The sequence below is a fragment of the Ascaphus truei genome, chromosome 6 (genome assembly GCF_040206685.1).
Source record: "Ascaphus truei isolate aAscTru1 chromosome 6, aAscTru1.hap1, whole genome shotgun sequence".
In the NCBI taxonomy this organism is placed as follows: Eukaryota; Metazoa; Chordata; class Amphibia; order Anura; family Ascaphidae; genus Ascaphus; species Ascaphus truei.
The window spans coordinates 76,476,121-76,499,393 of record NC_134488.1 but is presented as its reverse complement, the minus strand read 5'-3'; the positions used below and the strand labels follow the sequence as shown (position 1 = coordinate 76,499,393).

General features: G+C 41.0%; 1 protein-coding gene across 10 annotated transcripts in view; it reads right to left on the bottom strand.

Moving 5' to 3' along the window:
- Nucleotides 1-9,734: 9,734 nt before the first annotated feature.
- PLCH2 (phospholipase C eta 2) overlaps nt 9,735-23,273 on the bottom strand; it is a 498,290-nt gene continuing 484,751 nt past the window's right edge. For 8 of the 10 annotated variants that reach the window (XM_075604867.1, XM_075604874.1, XM_075604869.1 and 5 more), the window contains one exon: nt 9,735-12,202. In XM_075604867.1, the coding sequence (XP_075460982.1) occupies nt 10,521-12,202 (1,682 nt within the window). In that variant the 3' untranslated portion in view covers nt 9,735-10,520. Of the gene's footprint in view, nt 12,203-17,731; nt 17,761-23,273 lie in introns of all 10 variants that reach the window. The other 2 variants (XM_075604875.1, XM_075604876.1) reach the window with 1 other exon arrangement.

Here is a 23,273-nt window from a genome sequence, read left to right as displayed (position 1 = left end):
GAGATAGTAGGAGGGATAAAGAAGAGGGGGAGAGAGGGAGGAGGGGAGGGGGAAGAGAGGGATGAAAAGAGGGGGAAGAGAGGGGGAGGAGGGAAGAGAGGGGAGGAGAAAGAGAGAGGAGGGGAAAAGAGAGGGGGGAAGTGAGGGGAAAAGAGAGAGGGTGGGAAAGAAAGGGTGAAAGAGTGGGAAAGAGGCGTGGGAGGGAGGAAGCAGGGGTGAAAGAAAGGTGGGAGGGGGAAAGAGGCGTGGTAGGGAGGAAAGAGGGGAGAAAGAGAGGTGTGAGGGAGAAAGGGGGGAAACGGGTGGAAGGATGAAAGAAAGGTGGGAGGGATGAAAGGAGGGAAGGGGGAAGGGAGTGGGTGAAAAGAGGAAAAATGGAAAAGAGCTGCAGAGAGGGGAAAAAAGGAGAGGGGAGGGAAAAGAGGGAAGCGAAAAGAGGGGAAGGAAAAGTGGGGGGAAAGAGGGGAGGGGGAGGGACAGGGGAAAGACAGAGGGGAAAGGGAGAAAGAGAGGGAAGGGGGAGGTGAAAGAGCGAGAGGAATAGGAAGAGAGGTGGGAAGAGGTGAAGGAAGAGAGAGGGGAAAGAGACAAAGAGTGGGAAAGAGAGGGGAAAGAGCCAGAGAGGGAGAGATGGGGGGGGGGAAGATAGTGGTAGAGGGGGAAAGGAGAGAGATGGGGATAGAAAGGGGGGAAAGAGATGGGAGGGAGGGAGCAAAGTGGGGGAAAGAGGGGTGGGAGGGGGTGAGGGTGAGGGTAAGGGGGGGAAGAGAGGAGGGGAAGAGAGAAGGGGGAAAGGGAAGAAGAGATAAAAAGAGGGGGTGAGGGGGAAGAGGGGGAGTGCGGGGGGATAATGTGAGGGGAGAGAGGGGAAAAAGGGGGGAATTGAAGGAAGTGAAGAGGGGTGAAGAGAGGGGGTGAAGATAGAGGAGTGGGAAAGATAGGGGAAAAGAGGGGAGAGGGGGAAAGAGAGGGAGGGCAGAAAGATAGTGGGGAAGAGAGTGGGTGAAAAGAGGGGGGGGGAGTTAAGAGGGGGAAAAGAGGGGGGAAACCGGGGATGGAAAAGGGGGAGGGAGAATAGGGGGAGGAAGAGAAGGGGGAAAGAGGGCGGGGAAAGAGTGCAGGGGAAAGGGGGAAAAAGATGGGAAAGAGATAGACAGAGGGGGAAGGGGGAGAGAGGGTGGAATTAGGGGGAGAGAGGGGGAGAATGTGAGAGGGAGAGAATAAGGAAAGAGAGAGGAGTAGGAAAGATAGGGGAAAAGAGGGGAGAGGGGGAAAGAGAGAGGGGAAAGACAGAGGGAGGTAAGACAAAGGGGGTGGGAGAGAGGAGGGAAAGACAAAGAGGGGGAAAGACACAGGGAGAGAGGGGGAATAAAGAGCATGGGAGGGGAATGGAGGCAGTGGAGGCGTAGAGGGAGGGGTGAAATAGAGAGAGAGCTCGGGAAGGAGAGGGGGTAGAGGGATGGGGGTAAAGGGATGGGGGGAGAAAGGATAGAGGGATAGACAGGAGCCTACATTCTGCCCTGGAGGATTATGGGGGGGGGGAAGGTGTTCGATGCCTGTGGATTGGGCCTGCTGGAACGTGCCTGTCAGGAGAGCCTCGCTTCAACTGACCTACAGCATTCTCCAAGGACACCATTCAGGAGACCTTCTCTTTGGATTTGGACACATGGTAGGTTTCCCTTTTACCCTCTGGGCACAGGACAGTAGTCCCCGCTGTCCCCACATCGGCAGCCCTGTGTGCTATGTTATCTTATGAAGTATATAACAATTAATACAATATACCATATAAATTAAAAAAAAAAAATGAAAAATCAAGATTATTATGGCGTTTATTATGGTCACAGCTGGTGGAAGGTAGTGTTCAGATTGCACGTGTTAAGGATAGAATCAGTGATCCAGTTTAAAGAAGGGGGAAGGCATTGCTTGGCTGTACTAAGGTGGCTGGTTGGGCGATTTTCTTTCTGGATGGTGGTATATTATACATTTCCTGCTTAGCTGGTACGGCCGGTACGTTCTTGGGCACCATGGGTTACGGAGGTGAATCATCACGTGTGGGTGCTATCTGATGATGCTATTTGGGATACGTTATATTAATAAATGCTGTGGACGTTTAACCTTAATTTCGGAGTCCGTGTCTTCTTGAGAGTTGGGGTGGTTTAGGTACTGAGGGGTAACACAAGACTTCCTGACGTCAAGAGAGTTGAGGTCAAACTCAAACTCCTTTTGGTCAAAGATGTATTTGTACATAAGAAAGTACAGCTTGGATTAGTAAGGAAGTATAGTAAAGAAAAGTATATTGTATAGTAAAGAAAAGCACTTTATTCCCTGTGTTAGTGTATGTATTTGTGGTGTTTGTGTAATTTCTCCATGTGCAGCGCCAGTATTCCCTTAGCTGGGCAGCCTGTGGAGAAATGCTGGCTCGTGGTTTGGGGTCATGGCGAGCAGGGAAGGGCTGAGATGCAGGCTCGGGGAACTGGTTCTCAGTGGAGCTGAGCCATTGTTTCCCTGAGACACTGCTGTGTCTACTCCACAGGGAGTATGGGGCTGGCCAAGGGAACCATTGCCAGGACTCAGCCCTGTAGATGCGATTCTAGTTGGCCAGATCAAATCTCCCCCTCGCCGGCGTCTCACTCCCCTATTGGCAGTCCAGGATGCCCAAGACAGCACCCTCCTCTGATTAGCACAGCCGGGCGAGCCCTCATCCTCTGCTCCATGTTAAGTATAGCAACTGAGAGCTATGTAAGCAGCGCGGCCGATAAGGGAACCAGAACAATTTAGGAGATGAACTGAGACATGGCTGGCGGGAGATTGTGTGAAATAGCACTGAGAAACCGGGGAAGAAGATGCTCAGGGCAAGCCGACTAAAGCCGGACCCTGCACCTAGTTAAGGCAAGTTTCTTGCCCTAGGCCCACAGTTGGTGAATGGTTCATTGTGACTCTGTATTTTGTGTGTTTGCTGGCTTGCCAGAATAAACTTTTGTTTCTTCAGCTTCTGTGTCCTGTTTGGTGATAGTGATCCCAGTGGCTTAGGTGTTAAAAGTTCTGGTCCCTTGTTACAAGGTGTTCTGTTAACAAAATGTTCAATCGTAGATTTCTGAATATTTTTTTAAATATTTTATGAAGCACTACACCGTCCCAAAAGGATATAAACAAATACTGCATTGTACTGCATGGGCAACATATAAAACCAATTAACTCATTATGTACTGTACTTCCACAGACACCGTATTACTGCAATAATAACCGCTAAAGTTACACATTATGTAAAAAAGAGGGACAAACAATGAATCAAACTCCGTAACCCAGCTCGCAATATAGACGTAATTCACAAAAACGTGCACATTGGTGATGCGTATGTGCATCTACAGATGTAGCCATTATTGTAACCCATGGCATGCTTACTCAGGTGAAATTGTGCAACTGCCCCTCCCCCCCTTCCCTCCTCGTCTGTCATTGATTCAAAACCATGGGTTTGTATGATTTCAGCATGTAGACATTTTATGTTACTGTACATGCTACACCATAATTGGAAGTTGCATGAGGCAGATGTGCTAGAACTAATTTTAATACAATAATTGTACCGCAAACAAATTACATTCTGATTGATAGAACTTCGTAATTAGAATGAGGTCACGGACAGGATCCAGTGATTACTAATTGATATAACCATTAGCCTTCTTGTTGTTTTGTGTGTTTACATAGATTGAACAGCTATCGACTGAACAATAAAATAGGAAATGCAGTGATTTAGGCTTTAATGTATTCATGAATGTGGACAGGGTTATTTAACAGAAATATGGGGAGCCCAATCTATTTTTCAGTGCAGTTGAATTTTACTTTAAAGCACTGATTCATCCAAATCGGAGGTCTCACACCATGCATCTTCACAGTTCTCTCTAAGGAGACATCTCACTACATAAGAGAGGTAATGTGCCTTACAACATTGATAGCATGTGTGTTACTTCTTCCCATCCCTTGGGATAGCCTGTGCAATAGTATATTTTCTCATTCAGATAAATAATGTTAGGACGTTTCATTCCTTTGATATCCATGGTGACCTTTACGTTCCAGCAGTGAAATTGGAAATTCAGTATTTTGCTCCGTCTGTGAGCTGTAACAGTAGATTGATCTTATTTTGACAATATCCACTGTATTGCTGAAAACCATGTGGTTGAAAAGATAGCAACAAGAAATGCAAAAAAAATGCACAAAGCAGCGCACTGCCCAGGGAGACAGGTGGTAAAAAAATTAAATTTTTTTATTGTCTAACCAAAATTAGAAAAAGGAGGTGTGAACCCTCCTATGCGTTTCACACAACATGGTGCTTTATCAAGCAGTATGATATTGTGCACTAGGGACCCCCCTATATACTGTAAGAATAAAAGTTTCGTCAACCCAATTTAGCGCCCAAAAAACGGGTGTGATTGACGTCATTACGGGCGCGTGCATGCTCGTGTCCATGTGACACCACGATCTCCCGTCAGAGCACCGCCGCCAATGATGTCAATGCCAACCCTCTCCTGGCTACTGGAGGTAGAAGAAACCACGCCCCCTCTCCTCAGGCGAGATGGGATAGATGCACCACGCTACTGTAGGCGTGTGCATGTCCTACAAGCTGAATCAAGCAAGGCACTGCTCCCTCACCGCCCCCAGTGACATCAGCGCTAGTACAAAAAGACAAAAGTAGCAGACAATGAACTACACAATAAACTCCATCTTCCCATCCATGTCTAATGCAGCTTTCACAAATCCAAAGGGGTAGATATATTACAAACCTACTGTACCCTCCATAGAAGACACATTGGGAAACAGGGCATAGGAGAAACACAGAATTCAAACAAGTAGTAATCCTCTTATAACCAGTTTTATGGGGTCCCGTAGCACATAACCAACACCACATAAGCAGAAACAAATATATGTAATAACAAATCATCCTAACTCAAAAATAGACTTACTAAAAAAAAATAATTTCAAACATATGAGAAAAGGGTGAAAATGATTTCACAACGATATCAATTAAAAACAAATGTAGAATTCTTTTATATATAATATAGTTCTACTGTATGTGTAAGACACCTCCTCCAGTTGACCTATAATGTATTTACAGAGAACCAGCTAATATATGATTGTATATTTTATCATTATCTTATGAATAGTTAAATTGTATGAAAAAAACCTTTATATTAATAATAAATCTTTTATAAGGCTCAATTTGTTGAAGACCTCATCTTTAAGGAAAGCTCTAATAATGGCTGTATAGTTCTAGGAATTTTAGCCATTTAATAATTAATCATTGGGAAAAGGAGGGAGGGAAGGGGGTGGGAGGGGAAAAAAAGGGGAAGGGGGAATGGAAAATGGAGAGAAAAAAAAGAGAGCTATATGGACTAGCAAAGTAACTAGAACTAATGTTATAATTACACATTAAATAAGATATACATGAATGATTCAATACTCCCCAATAGTCCAGAGATGCCACATATCAGTTCAAGAAATGGCGAAGGTTCCACTCAATATTTAGACTACAGGGAGAGCGGGTCCTCAACATGAATATCCAATAAGCCTCCCTGCGGTCCAAAAGATTAAGTTTGTTACCTCCTTGTTCCTTTAATATAACCTTCTCAATGCCCTTAACCGTTCGATTTCTTGCACCCCCAAATTTACATTCCATAAAATGTTTTGACACGGGGTGTGAACAGTCTTGTTTCTTGATTAGCCTCAGATGTTCCATCACTCTTGTCTTGAGAGCTCTAGTTGTTCGTCCTATGTAGTTCAATCCGCATCCACAGGTTAGTAAATATATAACAAATTGTGTATCACAATGAATATAACATTTAATTAGAAATGTTTTATTTGAATTAGAGCCCGCAAAACAAGAGGATGGTGTCATCAAATGACAAATCTAACAACCCCTGCATCTAAAAGAACCCTTGGTAATAAATGTCTGAGTAGAGACTATGGGAGTAGTAACAATGCTAGGGGACACAGCAGTAGCAATTGTATTGGCTCGTCTAAAGACAAAGTGTGGTCCCTTATCAACAAAATTCTTTAGACTATGATCCATTTGCAAAAGATCCCAATGTTGAACTTGATAACTGTGTTTATTAAATTGTGTTATAAACATAGGAATGTCATTCATGTCCGAAGATGTATTCTCCTGCTCCTGTCTTATTTCTGACATTGGAAGATTTCCTGTATTTATTTTTGTTGGTGTATTTTTTCTTTTTATTACTGGTACTTCTCTCATCTACTTGACCCATTTGTGAGGTCCCATCTATTGGATGAAACAAGGATTGTCTATCTATAGAAGACACCTCCTCAAAAGCTTGTTGGAAAGCTTCATGTTTGTATCCCCCTGTAGGAAACATTGGGTCAACTTCTCAGACTGAAGTATGAAATAGTCTAGAGTGGAACAACTTCTCCTCAGTCTGAGGAATTGACACTTGGGAATGCCCTTAATGACTGACCAGCGATCGCAGCTCTCTGCTTTTAAAAGCATGTTTCTAGAATTTTGTTTTTTAAAGACATCCGTTTGGATGTCCTTATTCATGTCAATATAAAGTAGAAGGTCCAAGTAGTGTATATGATGATGGTGAATATTGTGAGTAAATTTTAAGTTAAGGATTTTGATTAATAAAATAAAAAAACGCATAAAGTGTCACAAAATCACCATCACAAACCATAATCAAATCATCAATGAAACGTTTATAAAAAGTGATGTGTTTTCTAAAAGGATTAAGACTACCGAAAATAAACCTCGATACCCACCACCCTATAAACAAATTTAAATAAAAAGGTGCAAAACTAGTGCCCATAGCTGTGCCTTGTAATTGTAAATAAAACTCATTATCAAAAAGAAAGTAATTGTGGGAGAGTAGAAACCATATACACTGGCGACACACTTTATTCGAGCTCGGCTAGTCCCACGAATTCAGGTATACCCGGGTGTATTGAGGTTTGTGACTGTTTTCTGCCCGAGTGCATTGAGGTATTTTCCAGGCAGGGATTGAAGCATTTTATTCCCGCTGGCTGCAATACTGCACAGTATATATATTTATACTGCATTACAATTCATGAATTTATGCCATCTGGTAGACACGCGAAGCATTGCAGCCTATTAAATCCTAATCATTATCATTTAACAGATCAGCCGCCCATCAGCCAGGCATGAACCCAGGCTGGGAAGGCAAACGCAACGGGGCTTGTCAGAGGTGAGGAGCGGCGCATTCCAGGTATCTGCCAGGTACATACTGGGTATTTGCTCGAATAAAGTGTGTCGGTGCAGTAGCATCCAAAATAAATGTGGTATTAAATTAAATTAATTACTACCTGGACCCTCTAAGTAATGACGAACAGCCGCCAATCCCTGGTCGTGTTTTATGACTGAATACATTTTTGAAAAGATAGAGAACAAGTCTATTGAAATCAACAAATATATAGGTGGGTCTATATATGCATGTCAACACATTTTTCACATTATATTTCTGTAGCCCCAGTGCCGATTGGTGTTCCCCGAGAAAATCCAACTGTCCCTCTAGTTATCTTGTTAAATAGAGCTATCATTTGGCTAGGCAACTACAAATATCAACATTCGATGACACTGTATGTTCCATGTTTGTTCTTTGTGCTCTGCATTTTAATACCAACCACTGTGTATAAGCAATTGCATCCTTGCTTGTAGAAAAGCCAATGACACAAGTGAGGCAAGGCTTGATCTTAAAGAGTGAGAAAATAGACGTGATCCACGAAATAGAGATTGTGACCGTCAGCAAAGTCAGCATGGTACATGCCTTGTACCATTCAGCTACGTTTTACATGTTTTTCTTTTGTATTGAGCAAGTGTGAAAACAGTCTCACAAAATCAGTGTTTCCCAGCCATCTCCTTATGGAATTCCATCTGGCAGACAGACTAGATTTTAGGGACAATCACTGCATTTCCAGAAAACATGAATGCACTTTTCCTACAATACATGTTAATGTGTTCTTGGTTACATTTTTGTTATCCCCAAAACCCCCTCACACCCTCACACCTGATTTTATGCTTTCCAAGTAGCTTGGATATGGTCCATGCTTGGGACTACAAATGCAACACTTACTTCAGGACGATATTGATCAACTCTAGCTCTTTTCTATAAAGGAATATTGCCTAATATTTAACATGAAATTGCCATGTCCATTACTATTTTTTATTCCTTACACCCCCGACCAATGTTCTCTCAACCGAGGGCAATGAAAGATTAACAGATCTCAACTCCCTTACTAATACATTTTCATGATTGGAGATTTTACACGTTGGCCAGTACACCCGAGGCAGTGGACTATTAAACTTTTACGGAAGGTGAACATTACGCCATTTCTTTCCAAAATGTAATTGCTAATGCCTTATGTTTGTTTTAATATGTTATGTAGTTACCGTTTTGTACTGTGCATATACTGTACATACAGGTCTGGCACCATGCATTATTTGAACTATTAGGCCAGAAGGGTTTTGTCCAGATGTAACCACAAGAATACCCTGTCTGGCTATTCAACATCTTTCTCTAAACATTTCCTTATTACTGTGGATGTGCTGCTTTACAGTAATATTTGAATTTACCAGCTGAAATACCTATACACACCAGGGAAACTCCACATATTACAGGTAAGCCTTTCAAATCACCAGATAGAAATTAATGATGTAAGGACTAGACTGACCCCCACAAAAAAACTCATCTTAGCCATATATACTGTAGGTTTAAAAATGAGACAAGTGTTGTATTTTTATAATAAATATGACTGAATGAGATCCTCACATTTATAGCAAAATAAGAAGCTAAACGGACTGTCCAAGTTCTTTTGGCCCATAATTAAACGATGCGAAGGTTAAAGTACTTGCATGAATATAAATGAAAGCACCTTTTGTGCCACAGACAAAAAGGGACACTCGGTCACTCAGCTCTCAGAGGCTTGTGCAGTCTTGAGGAGTCTAAATCACTGTGGTTACGGTTACCATAGAAACGTTCGCCCAGAGTAGCGGAGATTCTCTGTATCTCACAACTGGTTATTAATACATTTTTAAAGTATTTATTTCACTTTTTTTTGCAGGAGGTTTTATTTTTGAATGTGACAATTATTTTCTCTCCACTCAAACGAATTGCACTCAATAATATTCTTTATATACCAGCTTCTTACAATTTGCAAATAGCATCTTGCTTTCCATGGTCTCAAAGTACACATAAGCATATTTATTGTATTTGCAATAAATATGTATTTGTATATTAGGTGGTTATACTGTATACTATATGTGATTAGGCAGCCTCTATCCTCACTATGGTGAATAGTTGAGATACACAAAGCCATGTGAAACTGTGGTGACCCAACATTAAAACTGAAATTCAATGCTCTAGAAGCCATATTGGTTCTGGAGAAGTATAGTTTATTTGTTGCCTGTGATATCGAAGGACGATCATACAAGTTCACCATAGATGAAAATACAGTGTGCAGAGCTTTCAAAATCTCAGATCTTCGTGTGTATTGGTTATCTTTGAAGAACTCTGGTGTACAATGAAAGGTATTGCAATATATATCTTTAAAAAAAAAACTGCAAACACAATATTACCTGGTCTTTAAACACCAATAACAAGTAATTAAATACATTTTTTTTTCTCTAGTATATGTATTTTTTTTTAATGGTATACAAATATATATGTACCCAAAGCCATGTTTTTCTATTAATTAACCCAGAAAGGGATACTGTATGGTTAAATACTTTTTATTTAATAGTTAGGTGGCTTACAAATTGATTGTTAAAATGTCTCAATATACAGAGAATTATATAAACAAACACAACCCCCCCCCCCTCAACATAATATAGTCTATGGGATTTAAAAAAAAAAAAAACTACTTTCTTTTCCCCCCTTTTTACTTAACTAAAATGTACATATAGCATAACATATTATAAATGAAATATTGAAAATCTAAAACCTGGAGGAAAAAAAAAGTTAAACAAAAAGTATTGTTTTACAGCCATAATACATTATAAAGATTTAAAATGTTTTAAAACATACCATATATTGACAATCTTGTATGGCAGTGCAAAAAATAAATTTGTACTTTAAAGGTGCTATGTACAACAGAAATTTAAAATATCACATATTTTACAAGCCATGGGAGGAAAAGCTAGAATACAGTAACTGGAAGCATAAATGTCCTACAGTGCTAATCTCAGTGAGGGGTAGCACTCAAGCAAATGCCAGATCTCAAGGGATGGGTGGTTAGTATCAACATTTACGCCAAAAAAACTAAAAGCAATACAGATTTCTAGATGATTGCAGACCCAATGTAAACCTACCGATTCCAAAAATATATACAATACTTTAAGTGCTATAGAATTTTCGATGTCCAGTACAGTTTCAACATAAAATTATATTTTGTGTTTTTTTTTCTTCCCTCGAGGTATATCTTGCATGGACAACTTTATCATATACACTGTTTACATCAATAAAAATGCTACGTTTGTTCAGCTCGTCACAGCACTGTGTGTGTTATGGTCCAAATCTGTCCAAAGATTCAGATGTAAACTGTGTGGGTGAAAAAGAATCCATACAAATCCCTTTGGTTATTGCACAGGCTCCTTCTGGATTCCCTCTTTCTTCTATTGAATTACCATTTACCCGACACAAATTTTGAAGTCTTTGCCTTTCTTGAGCCTGCTTTGCTCTGTTTGCAATGTATCTAACTCTGCTCTGACTTCTAGAAGATGTTCTTCGAAGGAGGCCCATGCCATCATCCTCACACTGAACAGGTTCAAAATCAGTGGGTGAAGTTATATCATCATCTTTCTGAAAACTGGTTAGCTTTTTCAGTTGCTCGGTCAATGAATCTGCAGGCTTATTGGAAGCCCTCATACTGGCTGGTCTCCTCTGTGCTCTCATCGATCTAGTAATAAAGCTCCTGCTTATACTCCTATACTTGCTTTCAAAATTGCATGAAATATCATCTGAAGTTAAGTCCCCAAGACTTTTGGACATTGAATGGTCGGCTGATGGTTTATTATCTGAGTTGGACTTCACAGTGGTCTGTTTGAGACTGTCTACATATAGTCTATTCCAGGTGTTCCTACGTGGTAAAGGTGGCAATGGTTCATCCGAACCTCTGGCCAAAGGTCTGGAACAGAGCTCATCGATTGCTTGGTGATTAGATCTTAAATTAGGGATAGATTTGCTTTTGGTTACACCTAATGATATTTCCCTTGTTGAAGCAGTTGCCGATCGTGGACGCATGTTATTTTTTAAATGTATGCTTTCAAAGTTATCAGAGAGGTCAAGATCAAGCAAACTTTTCTGAGCTAAATTGGGCAAAGACAGATCAATCACTGTGTCATTGGATGACTTGCTGGAAGACGAAGACATGCTGTCCCTATGACTGTTAGGCTCTAATTTGCTCCATATTCGGTCGTTGACTGTGGCATCAGAATACACTTCAGCCACAGGTGACTGACATTTAGAATTTGAATTTAAGGCTGAACGGTCTGACATTACTTGGCCTTCACTCTTTGTTCTCCTCACAAGTGCAGGTGGGCCAGCATGAGCCATGGAAGATTGCTGAAGAAGCCTGCTGAACTGTGGTCTTTGAGGAACAGGAGAAACTAAAGAAAGCCTCGTGTTCATTTTCAGATTATTTTGCTGTTCTGGGATCTTAGGATAAATTACATTATTTGCCTCAGAGGTATTACTAGTATGAAATAACACCCAATCAGCTTGATTCCCTTTTACGCGACAATGTTCAGTGCAATTTCTTGAAACATCAGCTAGTAAAGACATTCCTGGCTTTATTTTATTAGAATTTAATGAAACAGTGCTTTCACTTTTTCCATTGATAAAAGGGAGCACATTTCCATTCTTGTCTTTGAAATATCTTCCCGGAATAATTTTTCCATTTCCTGGAAGTGGACCATTGGCCATAGCAACAACCCTAACTACAGTAGGGTCAGTGTTCAATTTGTTTGATCGGTATACATTTTCAGAATAACCAGCTGGGCTACTACATTCAGATTGAGATTCCTTGGGTTGATCACACATACTTTCTTCTTTTCTGAGAAGGGCAATGGGCTGGAGAAATTTTGGACCATTAAAAAGGTTTTCCTTGGCAAAGGGCGGCTCTTCTGTAATGGTCTCAAGACTGCACAGAGAAGAGACCGACCTGTAAACCGAGAATTGTCTGGTATCTGAAAAGGAAGAAAAGGCAATGTAAGAACAATCATCATGTATATGCAAACACATTGCTTTTATTTCTATAGTCTTAACCAAAGGAGAAACACTATTTTCTTAAATTGAGAGAATTACAGTTCACTGTAGGATAAGTTTACAGCACATTTGAAAAACTTTGTTGCAGGATCCTTCATGACTCATCAGTAAACTGAACAAAAAACTGCAAAAACATTTCATCCTCATTGATAACAGTGATATGCATGTCCGAATTCGAATCCTAAACACCTTGGCATTTCCCTAATGAATTGCATATTTGTTATATCACAAATCATATTTAAATGGATTCATGTACAAAACTAAATAAATGCACGTACATATGGTACATACAGTATATACATACGGTACGTACATATATACATACGTACATACATACATACGGTACGCACATATATACCTACGGTACGTACATACCAATGGTACCTACCTACTGCACGGACGGTACATACCTACGTACAGACCGGAACATACATACGGTACGTACGTAAATACATACATACAGTACATATATACATATGGTACATACCTACTGAATGGATGGTACCTACCTATGTACAGACCGTGTACAGTACACACACAGTATATCTATATGTACAATATATATCTATATACAGTATATCTATCTCTATACAGTATATATATATATATATATATATATCAAATAAAAAGATCACTTGTGAGCACATTCACATGTCTTAGACAGGTCTGCCACCCTGCTTTCATCATTATCACCTATCATAGTGCTTCCATTGCAGCAAGAGATTCTGGGAAATGACATGCAAATGAGCACACCTTGTCACCTTTTGCCCAAAATCCATTTTTACCTGGAACCCTTATAAGCTAAGGCTCGCTGTTAACACAGCTTTTAAGCACAGCATGAGAATCAGATGCAAAGCCAGAGAAACCATTCGCAGACATGTTTCAACCTTAATGGGTATCATTAGTGTGAGGTTGGTTGTATTGGCGTTGCAATTTCTAGGCAGTAGGATTTACCATACACACTAAGTTATGGTGGGTGAAAAAGGCTACAAGAAACCTCCACCGTATAGCAATTATTTGTGTGTGTATACACACACACATATATGTGTGTGTGTGTGTGTGTGTGTGTGTGTGTACACACACACACACACACATATATACATATAAACACACACACACACGTATATCTATGTGATCTACGCTGGAAAGGAAGATATTATCTACTCCAGACTGCACATCTCAGCACTTTACTATTGCTGTGATGCCACCTCTGCTATTTATATTTGCTATGACCTCACTTCTTTTCAAATTATGCACTTTTTTCTACCAGCCTCATTATGTCTAACTCTATTCATATATCTCCATCTCTCCGTCCTTCGCCACTTCTTAGTTCACATGAACAACTTTCTTACGTGCGCCCTCTGACACTACACAGCTATATCCTCTGCACTAAATTACACCCCTCAAATCATTCTCGCATATTCTCTTTCTATCCATGCTTCTCCTCTGGGGATATCTCTCCCAATTTTGGTCCCTGCCTTATTCCTACATGCTCTCGTCCTTGCCTGCCAAATAAAACTTTTACTCCTTATGGTGTCAACCCCTCCAACCTCATACCCAACCCCTGCCATCCTCCCTCCTCTCTCCCTTTCTTCTTGCTCCCTTTCTAACAAGTTCCTCTCTGTGCATGACTTCTTTCTCTCTCACTCTCTGTGCCTATTTGCTATAACTGAGACCTGGCTCACTCAGTCTGGATCTGCCCCCTCTCATGGTGGCCTTTCTTTCTCCCACACTCCGCGCCCTGATTGCAGGGGTGGAGGCGTGGGGCTACTCTACTCTCTCTGCCATTACCATACCTTTCCTATTCCTCCCTCTCTTGGCTTTTCCCTCCTTTGAGGCTCACACTGTCCAGATCTTCTCTCCTCTCCCTGTCCACGTGGCGGTCATCTATCACCCACTTACCTCTACTCACCCCCCTTCTGCCTTTCTCTCTCACTTTGAAACCTCTCTTTCTTTCTCTCCTCAGACTCTCCTGTTCTTCTGCTTGGGGACTTCAACTGCCACATTGATGACCTCTCTCCCCCCTTGGGCTTCCCACTTTCTCTCTCTAACCTCTTATTTTGGCCTTCAACAGTGGACTGCAGCCAGCACCCACAAGGATGGCCACTACTGTACCTAGACCTGGTTTTCACTAAAAAAAATTCTCTCCGATTTCTACATTTCCCCCTTTCCTCTCTCTGACCATCACCTCATCTTATTCTCTCTCTCGTGCTTCTCCCCTTCTCCACCTCCCCCTCGGTTCTGCAAAACCTGCGCTCTATTAACCTACTGTACCAGCCTTTGATTCCACTCTATGCTCCTCCCTCTACTCTCTGTTCTGCTACAGACCCTGACAACCTGGGCAGGAACTAAAACTCTGCCTTATCCTCCTCTCTTGATCTACATGCCGGGCTTTTTCTCGGTCATCTTCGCCCTCCTAACTCCAGACCCTGGATAAATTCCCACATGTGCATGCTGCGTTCCTCCACTCATTCCTCTGAACGCCTCTGGAGAAAGTCTCACACTATCGCAGACTTCCTTCACTACAAATTTATGCTATCTTGTTTTAACTCTGCCCTCTCTCAAGCTAAACAAACCTACTTTTCTTCATTAATCAACACGCACAAGTCTAAACCACACCGACTCTTCTCTGTCTTTGACTCTACTCAAACCACCCTCAGCTACCTCTTCTTCTTCCTCCATCTCACCTCAGGACTTTGCTGACTATTTTAAGGAAAAGGTGGAATCCATACATCAGAACATCCCCTACGTTTCCTCATCCCATCCTACACCACTTCCTAGCTCTCCTCCTGCCTTCCTTGACTCTTTTTCCATTGTCTCAGAGGAGGATGTGTCACTGTTGATCTACTCTTCTCCCTCTATCACTTGCCCTCTTGACCCCATTCCCTCCCATCTCCTAAAACCTCTTGCTCAAACTATAATCCCTACGCTCACACACATTTTTAACTCCTATATCTACTCTGGTACCTTTCCATCCTCCAAGCATGCAATAGTTATACCATTATTCAAAAAAAGCAAGCTTGACCCTACCTGTCTTTCTAACTATCGAACTTTTGCCTCGAAACACCTTGAACGTTTTGTATTCTCTCGCTTGTAGGCTTCTCAACACCTAATCTCTCCAAGACCTTCTACAATCTGGCTTCCCCGCACTGCTCACTGCACTGAAACAGCCGTCACTAAAATTACTAATGAGCTCCATATGCTCCTGCTCATATTACTCGACCTCTCTGCAGCATTTGACACTGTGGACCACCCTCTTCTCCTTCACATTCTCCATACTTTTGGTATTTGTAACAAAGCTCTATCCTGGATCTCCTCCTACCTCTCCCATCATACTTTCAGTGTGTCTTCTGCTAACACCTCCTCCATCGATCTCTCTGTGGGGGTACCCCAGGGCTCTGTCCTGGGACCTCTTCACTTTTCTCTGTACACACTTACTCTAGATGACCTAATCACATCTCTTGGGTTTAAATATCACCTCTATGCGGACCCTACTTCCACATGGAAGTATGGGCATTCACCAGTAGCCCAAGCACGCTGCCTAGGGGTCATACTCGACTCCTCTCACATTCAAAACGTTTCTAAAACCCGACGCTTTTACCTCCGCAATATTACAAAGATACGCCCTTACCTCTGTTGCTCGACTGCTAAAACTCTGACTCAGGCCCTCATTCTCTCCCCTCTCGACTACTGTAACCTCCTGCTGTCCGGCCTTCCTGCCTCTCACCTGTCTCCCCTACAATCTATCCTAAACGCTGCTGCCAGAATCACTCCACTCTTTCCTAAATCTGTCTCAGTGTGTCCCCTGCTGAAACCCCTCTCCTGGCTTCCTATCAAATCCCGTATCACACACTCAATTCTCCTCCTCACTTTTAAAGCTTTACACTCTTCTGCACCTCCTTACATCTCATCCCTAATTTCTCGCTATGCACCATCCCAACGTTCTTCTCAAGGATGTCTTCTCTCTACCCCCTTTGTACCTAAAACCGTCTCCCGCCTTAAACCTTTCTCACTGACTGCCCTGCACCTCTGAAATGCCCTTCCCCTCAATACCCGACTAGCACCCTCTCTATCCACCTTTAAGACCCACCTTAAGAAACACTTGCTTAAAGAGGCATATGAGTAGACCGTGGCCAATACTATACGCATGATACATCAAGCTTGGCCCCCAGCAGACACACTTACCAGAATGCCCTTCCACTGCCTCTATACGTTCTTCCTACCTACCAATTAGATTGTAAGCTTCTCGGAGCAGGGACTCCTCTTCCTAAATGTTACTTTTATGTCTGAAGCACTTATTCCCATTATTTGTTATTTATATGATTGTCTCGTATTACTACTGTGAAGCGCTATGTACATTAATGGCGCTACATTAAGACATACAATACCAGTGAACACTTCAAACCACAAGCCCTGTACCATATATACATGTATACATATACACGTGTGTGTGTGTGTGTGTGTGTGTGTGTGTGTGTGTGTGTGTGTGTGTGTGTGTGTGTGTGTGTGTGTGTGTGTGTACACTTATAAATATAATGTTAGATATTCTCATTTTCATGATCATTCTAAATGTATTTTGAAAAGTGAAATAAACATCTATAGAATAATTTTGTTCTTCTTCATCCCTTCCTCCCTAATGGGGTAACAATTTCCCATAGTATTGGTCTACTAGTTATCACATGCCATAATTCTGGAGAAATTCATTTCAGGACTTGTTTCAAACGTGCCTTGCCTCTTAATTGACAATTATTGGTTGTAAACCCACATCCAGAGTTAAAAGGCAGTTAATGTCATGTGATCTTTTAAAATCCAATGCAGCAAAAGCAAATATTTAAAGATGGTGGTTTCTTTCTAAAAGGTTTTAAAATATAATGTATGTATTTATACTGGAGGTACCATTGTACTGTAATAGTGCTATTTTTGCCACATAAAATAATGCATTAAAAAGCCACCAAGTTATTTTTATTTTATTTGGTCTTAGTTCTCTACTAAGAGAATTGATGCAAGGTCAACTGAATACACAAAAAGCATGCCACAAATACAAGGTCAGCTGAATACACAAAACCGCATGCCACAAATGCAATGCTGACCACATCATTCCCACACACCGAGTTAGCCTTGCAAAGAATATTCAATAGCAGGGTTCATTATTGGAAAACAAGAAAAGGAACTTCAGAGGAGATACAGTACCTCTCAGGCATACCCAATATATAGTTAAGATGATATTAAAGCAGCATCCATTCCCATGTTTTTGAGATTTTAAGAGCTGAATTTCAGCCATATATGTCATGGGGCCCTTCACATTCAATTTCTTAAAGCGGATTATGGAGGACCCACTCTTTCCAGTTTACCGCAGTTACTAGGTTCGATGATTGAGAGGTATGCAGGGATATTAAAACACAACACATACTCCTTTCCATGAGCGGCAGCACAGTTATATAGGCAGTTACCTTAACTCGCTTGTCCTTTCAGTCTTTAACTAGAGAGACAGAGAAAGTACAAGTGAAGAGACCGAACAGAGGAGAGCAGTTAGTTAGGGAAGGAATCGAGAAAGGAAAGTTGAACGGGAAGAACATAAACATACATTTTAATACATTTTGTCATGTGATGTCCAACCAGAGCAATCTTTATTTATTTTTATTTTTTTTAAACATTTTGTCCAGTGGCCAATTTTGTTTCACTCCAAGAGTGAATGTGGCTCAAACAGAAAATGCGCAGAAAATACAGGAAACTGCAGATGTACGGTGATTGTATATAAGATAACTAAGTATTTTCATTTTACATCTTCATCGCAGATTAAAACAAATAACAGTGGTGGGAGATGGTATACAAGTAGCACATATTTATACAACTTTTGTACTTTTTAACCCATGGTGTGACCACAGTGAAAACTGACACACACACACACACAAATATGCTGTAAGACATAATAGAAAGATCAGAGAATGTTAAATGAAATATAGCCAATGACTTGTGTTTCTTTTCTTCAATAATACAATACAGAATGGATTATTATGATTGGCTGAAAATCGGGGTCCTTTATATGCCCACCTAATTCTGAAGTGCAAAACAAGTAGAGCTTGTTTGGGGAAAATGCTAGAACAGCCACTTTAGTATTGAAATGTTAACCCAATTACGGTTCATATTATGGCTTATCGATCAGAGATTAATTATATGTTTGTAAATCCATTCACTCAATTTACAAATTATAGCAAGTTTGATCATTGAGTGACTCAGTAGTCATGTTGCTACATTTTAACAACATATATTAAAGTGTTTATAAAATGTACTCCTATAACAGATTATGCAGAGAAATAGAGATGTGCGAGTATGTCCCTTTGAGTTGTTTAAAACGACATGACGGTCAGACTTTGCCAGCGATTCAGTAATCATTAAGTCTACGTGCATTGCACACTCGTTTAATAGGCTCATTTGTGAAAATCTCTCAAATTGCTCGGTCCGCTTGCTGGGAGTATAAATGGGGTACACGCCATGTTTCGCTCAATGTCGGTCTAATTTTGTGACATTAATCTTTTGAGGTTTGGCAAAATGTTGTACAGCTTTACATATCGCTAGAAACCAATTTTTGGATGTGGCTCAGTTTATGTTCGGGAGTATTTATTTTCTCCATGTTGTGCTTATACTAGGGATAACCAACATTGGACCATACAGTGACAGGATCCTTGCTCCCTAAAACATGTACATCCAGCCAATGGCAAACAAGAACTTTGTAGTTATTGAAATTCATTTACATACTTTTCTTGTTCTCAGTAATCAAGTTACATGTATTGGTACAGATTATATAGACCTGCACTTCTTGCAAGTATATGTACTTAAACTATTAATCTTCTACTCACTTTCGTTTTATGGAGTTGAATTATGTACCTCAATGTGGCATTTATTTGCAGTGTTTTATTTCCTTATTGTTCAATTACAGTAAACTGTATTAAATATATTTTCTTGTATAGTGCGGACGTGTAAACAGCAATGTACATACACTGTATAGTCCCTGTCCTATAAAGCTTACAATCTAATGTTGATTTCCGAAGCACCCCTGAGGGTTTGTTATGTGTTTAATAAACAGGTCTTTACACTACTATCCGAGTGTCCAGTGCTGGTTTCAACATCACTTGGATGAGGCACCATGCTTTGTGCCTGAGGCACAGGGAGATTTAGTGATTTAACCAAGGTCACAAGGAAGGTTCACACTGCGATTAAAACTAGGTGCAAAAGCAGTGACAATACCACTGAACTAGACTAAAACTTCCAAAGGACCCACTGATCAAATAACCACTGATGTGTGCACCCACAAATTAGTAATAGGATGTTTACTACAAGGACTAGATTCTTCAAATGTATTCTAAGGCGGTTATTCATTAAACGGCAATAGTGCCCATCTTGGGAACTATTGTCCAGAATCAAAAGGAGTTTCTGTGCAATAGTGTCCCGACCAAGACACGTTTAATGAGTGACTTCCCATACAGTATCTCACAATGACCTTGTGTGTCATAAGAATCCAAGACTAGATGCCATTTACTGAATTCAGATGCTACACATTTTCACTGAATTACTTGCTTACAGATAAAACTATGTGGATTACACTTGATTAAATGTTGATTGTTTGCATGTAAGTAGCCCACAGGCAAGTATGAGTAATGACCACCCTTAAATAAGAACCTCTTTTGGCATGAAACTTATTTTTGTCACATACAAAAAACACTGCGTGCCAAAAGAACACGCAGAAAACAAAATAGTTTTGTTAGGCATCTGTATATTCAGTAAGATTTAACCTGTGCATAAAGCTATATTATATTTCACACCGCAGTCAATGTACTTCTACATAGAGCTACCTAGCAACTTGTGTCCTTGTGACACAATGTTAATTTTAATTGCATTCCGACTCTAATTAGATTACCACTTATGCAACTGGTTTTGTTTATGCTCTTATTAATGAAGAATCACCTTCAACATGCCTAGTGCTGTCGTTGTGTCCCTCTGGGGTACAGTTTTGTAATATATGTGAAGGTGCAGAGGAGGATGGTTGTAAATAGGATTGTTGGACATCCACCAATTTTTCTATAAATATATTGCTCATTATATATATATATATATATATATATATATATATATATATATATATATATATATATATATATATATATATATATATATATGTATGTAGAGGTATCAGTACCGTGTTAGTCGAGCTTCAATAATCAAAAAATAAATAGATGATACTGTTCTGTGGCTAACAAAATGCTTTTATTTGTGCGAGCTTTCGAGATACACTGATCTCTTCTTCCAGCGATGTTACAATGACTGAAGCAAGGATTACTTAAAAACAGTGTCTCTTGGAATGTTATCTGTGCTGGTCCTTCGCCCGGTGTGGATGAGATTTATGGCTGGAGGTGTCAAAGGGTAACTGAAAGCAAGTGAAGAAAGAGTGTGTATGTGTATCAGTGTGAATAAAAATGAATGGAGAGCCCACAGTATAAACAGTGCTCTACACAAGGTGTGTGTGGAGTGAGAGGGGATATAAATGGTGTGGGTGGGTGTGGAAATGTGAGAGTTTGTAGCACAACTAAAAGTGTGTGTGGATACTATGTGGTCCCTATTGGTGTATTTATATATATATATATATATATATATATATATATATATATATATATATATATATATAAACCATAATACTGAGTTAAGTTATGGTGAGTAAAAAAAGTGATAAAAACACTCCACAGGAAAGCAAATATGCAAATATAACTGTATGCTCATCTGCATGTCTCAGGCAGGTCTGCAACCCTGCCTTTCCCCATTATCACCTTTCCCCATTATCACCCAGCATACAGCACTTCCACGGCAGCAAGGGATTCTGGGAAATGACATGCAAATGAGCACAGAGTGTCACTTTTTGCCTCAATAACCATTTTTAACATGGTTCCCTATAGGCTTAAGCTTGCTGCATGTTCACAGCTTTGAGCACAGCCAGGGTTAAGGTGCATACCCAGAAAACCACCCACAAACACACAAACAGCTGTCTGTGGGTGGTTTTCTGGGTATGCACCTTAACCCTGGCTGTGCTCAAAGCTGTGACCATGCAGCAAGCTTAAGCCTATAGGGAACCATGTTAAAAATGGTTATTGAGGAAAAAAGTGACACTGTGTGCTCATTTGCATGTCATTTCCCAGAATCCCTTGCTGCAGTGGAAGTGCTGTATGCTGGGTGATAATGGGGAAAGGCAGGGTTGCAGACCTGCCTGAGACATGCAGATGAGCATACAGTTATATTTGCATATATATATATATATATATATATAGACTCAATGTCGCCAGGTAACAGATAGGACTAGTTTTCTGCCATATTGTTCGGTGCTTTGCATTTCCCAATTAGGGCAACTATGAAATGTAGAGACATATATTACTTACATGGTATCCAATTGATAAAGAATTTATGCACGGGATCACTGGTTTACAGTACTAGTAATAGTGCAGCATACAGTTTATTACTGCAGTTATAAAATCCCTTATATTTGTGATGGGGGGGGGGTAATTAAAAGTAATAATGAAGTCTAGGTAGACTAGCTGCTCATTTTCGTGCCATAAAAGTGTTAGACATTTAAATGTAGATATGCCGGGCACTTAAATACTATGATCTCGGCTTAACATAGTGTAGCCCTGGTAAGAAATTGTCTTTCCTCCTTCTGGTATAAGCCCTGGTAAGGGCAGGCTGCCAGAAGTTATCATGGGTTTCCCCCACTTCAAGCACTGCTCTGAGTGGTGGAGGTAGGTCACCTGACCCTGTGTCTAAGGCAAGAGACACAGGGGAGGGGTCTGCTGAAATCATAAAGAGCAGGGCACTGCCTATTTAGTAGTTAGTCTAGTCTGAGTCTTAGAGTGAGTCCTGAGTTAATGGTGAGTGTGGCACTGGCTGGTCCAGTGTGACAGTTAGTGTACAGTTGGAGAAGGAGCAGCCTATGAGTAGGGCTGGTAGAACTACAGTGTAGTAAGGTGGACCGATGCCTCTCACCCTGCTTAGGGGGTGAGGGAAGCGTTAGCCCCACCCTGGGTGCCCTGGGGTGGTGGCAGGGAAGAAGAGACCATCCTGAGGAAGAGCAGTCTCAGTGGAAGAAGATACCCTGTACCTGACTGGTGATCCTCCTGCTGTTGTTGCTGTTACTGCAGCTGGATGAATAAAGACCTGTTGCTTTTAAGAAAGACTAACCGTGTGAGACTGGAATCTCTCGTCCCCAAGTGGGGGACTCTCTGGAAGGATTCCACCCCGCGTTCCTGGGGCTTACCAGAGGTGGAGGCGCTGCACCACTAGATGAAACGAAGGCATCCACCCCAGAAACCTGGTCCTGTCATCCCCCATACCCTCGCGGGAGACTCAGGCCCTCCTGTTGCCAGCAGGTATGCACCACACTCAGACATGTAGCCAGGCCCTAGTACAGTGTAGGGGGGCTGATCTGCAATTGCCCTCAGGTTCCATGGGTTACAAGACATATGTTACTCACATGGTATCCAATTGATAAAGAATTTATGCACGGGATCACTGGTTTACAGTACTAGTAATAGTAATAGTGCAGCATACAGTTTATTACTGCAGTTATAAAATCCCTTACATTTGTGATGGGGGGGTAATTAAAAGTAATAATGAGGTCTATAGCTAGGTAGACTAGCTATTCTTTTTCATGCCATGAAAGTGTTAGACATTTAAATGTAGATATGCCGGCCACTTAAATACTATGATCTCGGCTTAACATGTCCAAAACAAAACTAATACTCTTTCCTTCTTCCACTGCCACCCCCTACACTCAAACATCCCTCATCGTCAATTATACCACACATCAACACCCCACGCCCTATGCTTAGGGGTCATCTTGCCCTCTCCTTCAATTCTCATATTCACGCCCTCACTAAGTCCTGCCATCTCAACCTCCGAAATATTGATATAATACGCCCTTTCCCACTCATGACAACTAAAATCCTAATTCAA